The 10642-nt window shown below is 42.6% G+C and overlaps 1 protein-coding gene across 1 annotated transcript; it reads left to right on the forward strand.

The window, feature by feature from the left end:
• Window positions 1-663: 663 nt before the first annotated feature.
• LOC104430945 (chalcone synthase-like) lies at window positions 664-2315 on the forward strand. The gene is given in 3 exon segments (XM_039313565.1): window positions 664-841; window positions 1313-1927; window positions 1930-2315. Coding segments are annotated over 3 exon segments (1179 nt in total).
• The last annotated feature ends 8327 nt before the right edge of the window (window positions 2316-10642 follow it).

Genomic DNA, 10642 nt, shown 5'->3' on the forward strand with positions numbered 1-10642 from the left:
GTTGTTGCTAGGCCCATTCAACTAGGAGTTACATGTCATTAGAGTTAGGTCATTTAGTTAATATTGCATTGCATATTGCATAATTTTTATTAAATAAGTGAAAACAAAAAAAGAGAAATTGCGTGTTAATTAAAAACCATATCCAGAGTTGTTGATGTGGATTTTAAATTAACATTGCAGATACTTTCGTTGTTACGAGGTAAGTCCTACATTTTTCTATTTGCTTTCTTGGGTGTTAAATTGATGGATTGCACACCCGCATGATCGCCTCGCATGTTAGAGAATTAGATTTAAAATTAATCCAAGCTGCCTGCAAAACATTTTCTTTGAAATAAAAGAGAAAGGTACCGAAAGGGCGTTAGAAAAGTCTAGCGTAACCAAGTCCCCGAATTCATAATCTCTGGTTCGTAGGAGTAAAGTAAATCTCTCGTTACTTTACTTGGGTTTCTAATCGACCCACCAAAAATAGATTAATGGCGACTCCTAAATAAAATCCATTTGCATGTTAAGAACTTGAACCTAAGTCGCGAATTGGTATGGGTTTGGGAGAGCCCGAGTTAAGTTTAGGCTTAACAATCCATTAGCCAAACCCTAGATGGTCCAAACCCCGAAAAAAATGGGTCGCGACAAAGCTCAAAAGTTTCGAACGCAGGTCTGAGATAGATGGGTGCCGTCGAGAAGATCCGCGAGAACCAGCGGGCCAAGGGGCCGGCGACCATCCTCGCTATTGGGACGGCGAATCCGGCGAACTGTGTGTACCAGGCCGAGTACCCACACTACTACTTCCGCATGATGAAGAGCGAGCACATGACGGCCCTCAAGCAGAAGTTCATCCGCATATGTGAGCCACACTCTAGATTGCCCTACCTACAAAATATATATTAAGTTTTGAGTATCCTTATCATAACTTCATAGTTTTTTTTTTCTCTAGATTGCCCTAGCTACAAAATATATATTCAAGTTTCGAGTATCCTTATCCTAACTTCACAGTTTATTTTTTCTCATGAAATATATATGATGTGTTTTGCTTATTACACCCTTTAAGAAAGTCTAACTATCTTTCTTTTTGGATCTTATTGGTGGATAAATTGCATTACCATAGTTTGCTACCATAGTTTGCTTCGTTTCGTAATGAATTTGCAATCATTCTTAACAATCTTAGAATGGTCAAAGGAAAAGGTTATCGAGTAGTACATGTTAGCTAGCCATGCAAATTCTTTATTACTATATGCCCCCAAAAAAAAGAACAAAGAAAATCTCCAATGCACGCATGTCAACGTTGCTCTTGGAAAGTAAAATGGGAACGTCGCAGGTGACAAGTCAATGATCCACAAGCGTTACATGCACTTGACCGAGGAGCTCATGGAGAAACACCCCGAGATCTGCTCGTACGACGACCCTTCGCTCAACCCACGCCAGGACATAATCATCGACACCATCCCAACGCTCGGCGAGGAGGCGGCGTTGAAGGCCATCAAGGAATGGGGCCAACCCAAGTCCAAGATCACCCACATAGTCTTCTGCTCCACCTCCGGCGTCGACATGCCTGGCGCCGACTACCAGCTCATGCGCCTTCTCGGCCTCAGCCCCTCCGTCAAGCGGGTCATGCTCTACCACCAGGGCTGCTTTGCTGGTGGCACCGTCCTCCGTGTTGCGAAGGACCTTGCCGAGAACAATGCCGGTGCTCGCGTCCTCGTCGTCTGCTCTGAGATCACTGTCACCACCTTCCGAGGCCCGTCTGCTGAGAACCTTGCCAACCTTGTCGGCCAGGCCATCTTTGGGGACGGAGCGGCTGCGCTCATCATAGGGTCCGACCCAGAGATCCCTGCTGAGCGGCCCATATTCCAACTCGTGTGGACTGCGGAGACCGTTTTGCCAAACTCCGAGGGCGCCATCGAGGGTCAACTACGCGACGTTGGCCTCACCTTCGGGTTATCCGACAGGTCCCCCATTTGATCGCAAACCACATCGAGAAGAGCTTGAAAGAGGCATTCGATTCGCTCGGCATAAGTGACTGGAACTCCATCTTTTGGGTGCCTCATCCAGGTGGCCCGGCCATACTCAATCAAATCGAGGCCAAGCTGGGATTGAAAAAGGAGAGGCTCCGAGCCGTGAGGCACGTCCTCAGAGAGTACGGCAACATGTCGAGCGCGTGCGTCTCGTTCATCCTCGATGAGATGCGAAGGAAGTCGGCGGAGGAAGGGCTTGCGACCCCCGGCGAGGGGTTGGAGTGGGGCGTCCTCTTCGGTTTTGGGCCAGGCCTCACGGTGGAGACGGTGGTTCTTCACAGTGTGCCAACAGTGACCCGTGGGTGAAAGTAATTAATAATACATATGATATAATTCCATATATTGATATTGTTGTAATGTTATTTCCTGCTATTTTAATAGTAGGAAGAAGTTTAGAGTGATTTATATCTAAATAATCGTCTGTGGCATTTCTTCTCCAGTAATATTGTAATGATTGTGTGCTTTCTTAATAAGGTTGAACATTAATCAGCCCGTTGTGAAACTTTTTCAATTAGATATGCTTATTCTTCTTTTAATTTTTTTTCTTTCCCACTTATGGACTTGTGTGTTGGAGTTTTAAGGATATAAACGATCAACGGAAAAGAAAATCGATCCAAGAGATAGTTGACATTGACAAGGCTCCGCTGGCAAATTGTTGCACAGATAAGCGTGTGATATGACCTACACTCGCAGGAAGAACAATACAAATTTCAACATTTATCAAGTGATATAATGAATATTATAATCATATTTTGATCACTCAAATACTTTTAATATTGATCAAACACCCCAATTATAAGTAGCCATTTCTTACGAAAAAGTATTTGAATCTTATTGAGAAATACACCAATTTCATCATAAGATTTCACGACTTTTAACACTCTTTTATTTACTCTAGGATGTAATGCCGAACACAAGTTGGCTTCATAATTTGATATCACGGTCAAGGCGTGAAAGACAAGATCCCAATATATTATGTGTGTATGTATAACCTAAAAATGAAAGTGCCCGACTTCAACTAAAAAACGAATTTACTTTTCCCATAGTGAATTGGGAAAAGTCCAAACTTCGAACTTTCTTTTAAACAGCATGCTCCCATTTGGGCGGCACTTCTTTATGCATTAATTCGGATCGAGTTTTGTACACAAGCTCAAATTCAAGACATAGTTTTATTAAATCATTTTGCTGAACCTGTAATATATGTTGTTACTCTTCCATAGTCCTATAAATCTCGACAGAATTCCATGAGCAGCTTCATCTACCATTGATACAAGGGAAAATTAACCAAAATCATAACCCTATTGCAATTTTTCCAATTCAATCATAAATTTTATTTTATTTTTGCCAATTTAGTACTAAACATTTTATAATCGTGCCAATTCAGTCCATCCAACCATATTTGGCTAGTTGGCATTAACATGAACGTCGGTTGATACCGGCAGACAATTTTTTTATAATATTGTATTAAAAAAAAAAATCTCTCTTTTTCTTTTTCTCCTCTTTCCCTTGCTTTGGCAAATAGCTAGAGGGGAGGGCCGGTCACTAGCTAGTGCCGAGCTTGCCCTCCCCCAACGACGGTGAGGCAGCTCCTTGATCCACTAGCTAGGCGAGGCCTGCCTCGTCAGATTTGGGTGAGGTTGGCCTCGTTGTCCATTAGTGAGGCGAGCCCTTGCCAGATTCAATGGAGGCTCGCCTTGCTAGTGGTTTTAAGTGAGCTTGCCCTCGCCCAATGACAATGAGGTGAGCTCATTACTGGCTAGCGATTGGCCCTCCCCTCATGCCTGTCAATGAAGTAAGAGGAAGAAGGGAGGAGGAAAAATAAAAAGAGCGAGAGAGAAAAAGAAAAATAAAAAGAAAAAGAAAAAGAAAAAGAAAAAAGAGAAATTAAATAAAATAAAATATTATTAACAAATTGTCCAACGGCACCAATTAGCCAAATTCGGTCGGATAGATTGAATTAACATAATTACACAAGGTAACAATAAGTTTAGGATCAAATTTGCCAAAAAAAAGGTTTAGATTGAATTGGAAATATTGTAACAAGTTTAGGACTTTTTTGGCAATTTCCCATTGATATAGTGGTGAATGAAAAGGTGGATGGTAGCAACTATCAATTTGTACATGTGATGGTATGGTGGAAATAATCATGTCTTAATAGAACATATGCAGTTGCTACCAATAAAAAGTGAGACTATGTCTATTTGGGAAATTGTCCAAAAAATTCTCAATCTACTAAATGGTGGCCAATTCAGTCATGCACTTTTCAATTTTGCTAATTTAAACTTAAACCTTTTGGCAATTTGTTTTTTGTTTTTTATTTTTTTTTAGTGAAAGGTAAGAGATATATTGACTTTAAACCAAAAGAGCTATATATAGCTATACAACAAAAACTCGGTCCCAAAAACTTGCACTCATGCAAACAACAAGTCAGAGCGAGTGAAAGGGGGCCAAGGTAAAAGAAACCAAGCCAAGGGCAAAGGAAGGAAAAAGGCCAAACAACGGCATAAAACCAGCAAGCCTAAACCAACACAAACAACAAAGAGAAAGCACTACCAAAAGAAGAAACCAAGCACAGCTTTAAGGTTGGTAAAGGGCCGTCTCAGAAGCCAGAAGAAGGGCGAAATCCAAAAGAACCTCCGAGCAGGCAAGAGAAAGGAAGAAAGCCAACTAGAAAAAACCAGTCGACTAACAAGGTGATCAGCTCGCCAAAATGGAGGGGTTGAGCGACCAACTTTGCAATAATCTCCTATTAGCCGCAGTGGGAGGGACTTGATGGAAAGCAAGGCTTTGTCCTTTATAACCTATTCAAGGCGCCTTTTCATGGCCAAAAAGGAGGGAGGTCTACCCCGGAACAGTATATTGTTACGCTCCTTCCAAGTGATGTTGCATAAAGCAGCAAATGCAAAGCGAGCAAGAGAAGAGCGGAAGGAGGGTCCTAAGAGAGATTTGATTGCCCAAAGCAGGTTTTCCTTCCAAGATTTATTCCGCCATGCATAATTAATCTTGCGGCCCAAAAAGTAGTTAAGGCAGTAGGAATGGGGCATCCAAAAAACAAGTAATCAATTGAATCTGGCCGACAATAGCAGAAGGCACAGTTCACATCCGGTATTCTACCATAGGTAAGGAGTAGTACCTTAGTCGGTAGTCTATTTTTTGTAATCAACCACAGTAGGAATTGGTAGTGGGGAACCAATGAATTGTTCCAAATGAAGGGCGCCCACTGTACCAGATGGCTGGTCGGTCGAAGAGTGTCCCAAGCAGACGCAGCAGAGACAATGTCATCCGAACTGCCTCGCTAAAGAAAGCGATCATCTTCATTATTGAGTTCAAGTAGGGGATCATCCTAGGAGGCAACCACATGCAGAACACCCAAAGATGGGTCAGGACAGGAGAAAACCTTTTGACAATTTGCTAATCTAGTCTTTATAGCCACTGTTGATGAAAAATCGATGATGTGACGATCTAGTTAATGACAACCATCCTACGTGGCACAATTAGTCCTCACATGGACAATTCTTGCAATTTCTTTAAAATTTCTGAATTTTTTTCCTATTTTTCTTCACTTATCATTGAGTCCTAGGTGATGCGACATGACGCAGCATGAGCAAGGTGAGGGCAAGGGCGAGGCGACATGACACAAGGCAAGGTGAAGGCTAGGGCAAGGCAAAGGCATGACGCCCTTGCTCAGATGTGGTGAGGGCTGTTACATGAATATAAAAGATAACTAATAAGAAAAAATTCAATAGCGAAATGCACTACAAAGTAAAAGTTTGTAAATATTGACTATGTTAACAAGTAATTTAAGTTCAAAATTTTCTCGATTCTATTTGATAATTAATTCAAAATTTTGCTCAATAAGGTAATGAAGAATTAGGTTTCTTGGAGGTTCTCTCTTGAACAAAGCAAACATGAAGGAGGTGAAATCTAAAAAAAAGGAAAACATGATGTTTATACTATTCGTGGTAATATCCAATTACAAATATATTTAACATGTGATATTCTCGACTATGGCAATAAGATCGCACATAAAATTTCGAACTAAAAGAAAAGAAGAAGAAGAAGAATGAATGAGTTCGGGATTAACCACTTTAAATTTCAATTGGATGATTAGAGATAAACTAAAGCTCCAGCTATCTTGAAACTGGTCACTGTTTAGACATATCACACTATACTTATGATCGGACAATTTCATGTTACACAATTATTCATCCATGTCACCGCATATACTTGCATACATAAATACATCGTTTATGAAACTAAGTTCATCGAATTAATTTTAAACATATATGGAAGCAAAAGGACAATAGGACATCATTTACATAAAGGCTTGTACATCTTTCACCTGGTTACTCAACTATTAAAAACATTAGTAGTTTTTGACTAATTTTCATCTTCAAAACATCATAAAAGATTTTCCTAGAAGCTTTTATGGTTGGAGGTGAGCCAAGATGTGGTGAGACTGCATATAATATCTGCTGACGCCTAAAATTTACTATTAATTAATTAGGTTTTACTTTATTTTACTTTATTTTTTATTTTATCTTTTTCGGATAATAAATAAACAAAAAAACCAGAAAAAACAGAAAAGAAGAGAAGCAGCCTCCGCATGGGCCCTTGGCCCATTTCCGCCTCAGCCCGGCCCAGTCGGGTCTTCTTCTTCCTCGTGCAGTTGCAGCGCACGCGCAGGGGGCGCGACGCCGGAGCAAACGGAATGAACAGCGACGCACATGGAGCAGCTGGCACCGGACGGCAATGGCACATGGAGTATGGGGGTAGCTGGCGTCGGATGGGACGCCGGTTCGGCCGGCGAGGGCCACGGCAGCCACCGGTCGAGCTCCATCGGCCAGCCGCCCCTCGGCCTATAAATAGGCCTCCGTTTCCGTCGTTGAAAAACACACACGAGGCCGGAGAAGGATCAAAAGCTGCAAATCCTCGAAACCTCCCACCGAGACTTCGGAAGGGGGCCGAGGACGAGCACGCCGAGATCCAAGGTCGGCCGGAGAAGCGAGCACAGAGACACACCGAGACAGAGAGAGAGAGGCCACCGGAGCTTGGGGTCCCCTGAGAGACTTCAGGGAGCTCGAGTGCAGGCCGGCCGTGGTGTGGTGAGCTCGGAGGGGTCCCCGAGAGACTTCGGGGGAGCTTGACGAGCGAACCCCGGGAGAGAGAGAGTGTTCGGCCGGATTTGACCAAGCGAGGTCTCGCCGTCGCCGTCGTCGCTCGCCGTTTCTCCACCGTCGCGAGCCGCCCTCCCGCCGTCGCCGTCCCGTTCGAGAGAAGGTAAAAAGGGGGGGCGTCGCCGTTACCATTGCCGTCGCCGTTGTCACCTTCGTCGCCGCCGCCCGTAGTCGCGTCGCCGACAAGCACCTCGATTTCCCCCCTCGGCGCCGCGGATTCGCAAACCCTAGGGTTTGCGATTTTCCGGTCGCCGAGTCGGATCCGGGTCTTAGAGCCGGGTAGGGTTTCGCGAGATTCGGGGCGGCGGGAGTCGAGGTCGCGATTCGGGTCGGATCCGGGTAGGGTTCGCGGGGAGCGGGTTGCGGAGCGGGTCGTCGAGCCGGGCCGGGTGTCAACGCCCGGCCACGGCATCAACGCCCGCCACGGCGTCGTTTTAAAATAAAAATGTCGGCCCGCGTAGCGGGCCCGTCTCCGCGTTTTAGGGCTGACCCGGGTTGGCTTTTATATTATTTTATGTAATATTTTAATTAAAAAAATATAAAAAATAATTTATTTTTGAAAAAAAATATTAAAAAATGTTTTAATTTCAGAAAATCGAAAAAATATTTAAAAATGTCGAAAAATGTTTTAGTTTCTAAAAATCGAAAAATAATTTATTTTCCAAAAATATTTTGAAAAATATTAAAAAATATTTTATACCGAAAAAAAAAAAAAAATATTCCATATTTTCCAAAAATTACCAAAAATCCAAAAAAAAAGCCAAAAAAATCAGAAAAGCCACAAAGACTTGTATTTTTCCAAAAATACCAAAAAATCCCAGAAAAATCCCTTTTGTGTCCAAAAAATTAGAAAAAGACTCAAAAAATATTTTTCCTCCCAAAAATGCATGTAAAATCCCTCAAGCATCCAAAAACTCAAGGTTTAAACAAGATTAGGTACCGAAAGGGCATTAGTGATTAACTAGTGTAATCAAGTCCCCGATCCCAATTTCTCTAGTTGCGCAGAGTGAGTATTTCTCCCGATACTTCACTTGGGTTTCTAATTGACCCACCCCAAACCGATTAGTGGCGACTCCGTTTTAAAATTAATTTACAGGTTAAAAATTTAGACTATTAAAGTCGTGAATTGGTGGACTTGGGAGAGTCTGGGCTTAATAAATTCAGCCGAGCCATTAGCCTCCTTAGGTGCCCGTCCCCAATTGCGGGCGCCGAGAAAAAGAAGAGAGGTCGCGACAGCTTGGCGACTCCACTAGGGACTTTGAGGATTTAGGCCATTTTTGTCTTGTTTAAATTCTTTACTAACTTAGGTTTTTTCTTCATGCAGGTCAAAAGCTTAGAAATTTATTTTAATTTTGCTTAAAATAGATTATCTTGTGATTATAAATTGTTGTGCATGCTTTACTGTTTTAGCACTACACATGGCACACACAACCCGACCGCCGGACCTGGGCCGCCATAGGATTTCTAGGATGGTGTTAAGAAAGATATGACCTCGAACGCGAGACTGCGATGTAGAGGTTGCCTTTCTTTTCCCCGAATTTCTTAGCCGAGATTAGGAGGGTATGCTGCTAACGCGAGACTGCGACGGGCGGATATCCTTTTAATTTCAACAAACCTTCTCAGTTAGAAATCGAGCCGCATATATCATGCGCATGTCTATGTAATTGCCATCAATTTTCTCACGTGAAGTAAGTTTTTATTTCGTGTACTTTGCAATTTACTTACCTTCCTGTATATATTGAGTAGTCCATGATTAGTGTAGGATTTAATATCACGGTCATCTAAATTTGGGAGTAATTGTCATAAAGTTTTTTTTTAATTGCAAAAGAAATTACTTTCAGTTGGTGTTTTTTTTAAGCATGTTAAAAAGTTCTTTTTCGCAAGATTTTTCATTTGCCTCAAAAAGGGATAGAAGTCTTTTTCAAAATTTGTTACAATTCATGCTTTCCTCGCCTTTCGAATGGAATAGCCTTTTAGCCCATGCTAGCATGTCACATGCCTTTTTTCAATTCATGCTTAGGAAATCCTCCACCTTTTCATGAATAAACGAAAAGAGTAGGATTAGGTCGTCATCATGGACAAACTCCCTATCTACGCCTTGTCTTCACACATGCTTGTTTATTCATGGCCAGGTAATCACGTTCGTCGATCCAGACTCGCTCAAAAGCAAGAGCAAGAATGGCCGAAGAGAATGTACCAAGCCGTGTTGCGGTCATGGAAAACGAAATGAAACAAGTCTTCAATGTGCTTCAACAACTCTCAAAGCAGATAGACTCCATCCAAGGCAAGCTTACTCCCGCCCCGGCCTCAATCGAGGTATTGTTGCCACAATCATCTACCATGGGTGATCAAGGTGGAGATACTAACGATAACATACCCGAATTGGAGAATGATCCACACCAAACCGCGATTGAGAAAGCTAAGCCATACAGTTTATCTAAAGCTGAGCATGACAAACGTCTCGAAAAGCTTAAGGAGAGATTGAAACAACTGCAAGGCCTCCAAGATCCTACTTCGACGGACCTCTCCATTTATTCCAAAGTCACAATGCTAGAAAAATTCAAAATGCCCGAATTTGAAAAGTATGACGGCACGACTTGCCCTAGGGCTCATTTGCAAATGTACTTGGTTCGAATGACCCAATACGTTAATAATGCACCCTTGATGATCCAGTTGTTCCAATCAAGTCTAGTAGGTCCTGCCCTGAGGTGGTACATCACAAAGAACATAAGCCTCCTCGAAACATGGAGCGAAGTGAGTGAGGCATTCCTCAAGCAGTATGAGTTCATAATGGATATTACCTCTTCTCATGAGGATCTTGAGCGTACCGAGAAGAAAAAGTATGAATCATTCAAAGAGTATGCCATTGGGCGGAGAAATCTAGCCACCCAAATTAGTCCCAAACCAACCGATTTCGAACTGAGAAAAATGTTTATCAAAACCCTCCCTTATGAGTACCACAATCGAATGGTAACCACGATCGATCAACTCCTTCCAGTAGAAGAGCAAATCAAGATAGGATTGAGGGATGGTTGGTTCACTAAATCTGCACCCATGGGTAGGCTCAGCATGAAGAAAGACAAAGAATCCCTAGTAAATGTCAATGCAACCTGTAATCATACTTCAACAATTCAGACAAGGGCAGGACAACAACAGACCACCAAATGTCAGCCGTCCCAGCGTTACAGCGGCAGGAGACAATTTACTCCACTTCCCGGATCTCCATCACAGGTTTTGGTAGTCCTCCAGAATAAGAACCTCCTCTCAACTGAGCCAAAGCGACCAAACACAGAAAGCTTCTCCAGCTATGTTCCATCCAAAAAATGCGACTATCACAGGGGAGAAGTGGGGCACTCGACTGATGAGTGCTTCGCTCTCAAAAGTCAAATCCAAAACCTGTTAGACACTAAAGCTTTCTCATTCCAGAGCAATCCGCTCCCTAATCACACCGACAAA

Source organism: Eucalyptus grandis, chromosome 5, assembly GCF_016545825.1.
Source record: "Eucalyptus grandis isolate ANBG69807.140 chromosome 5, ASM1654582v1, whole genome shotgun sequence".
In the NCBI taxonomy this organism is placed as follows: Eukaryota; Viridiplantae; Streptophyta; class Magnoliopsida; order Myrtales; family Myrtaceae; genus Eucalyptus; species Eucalyptus grandis.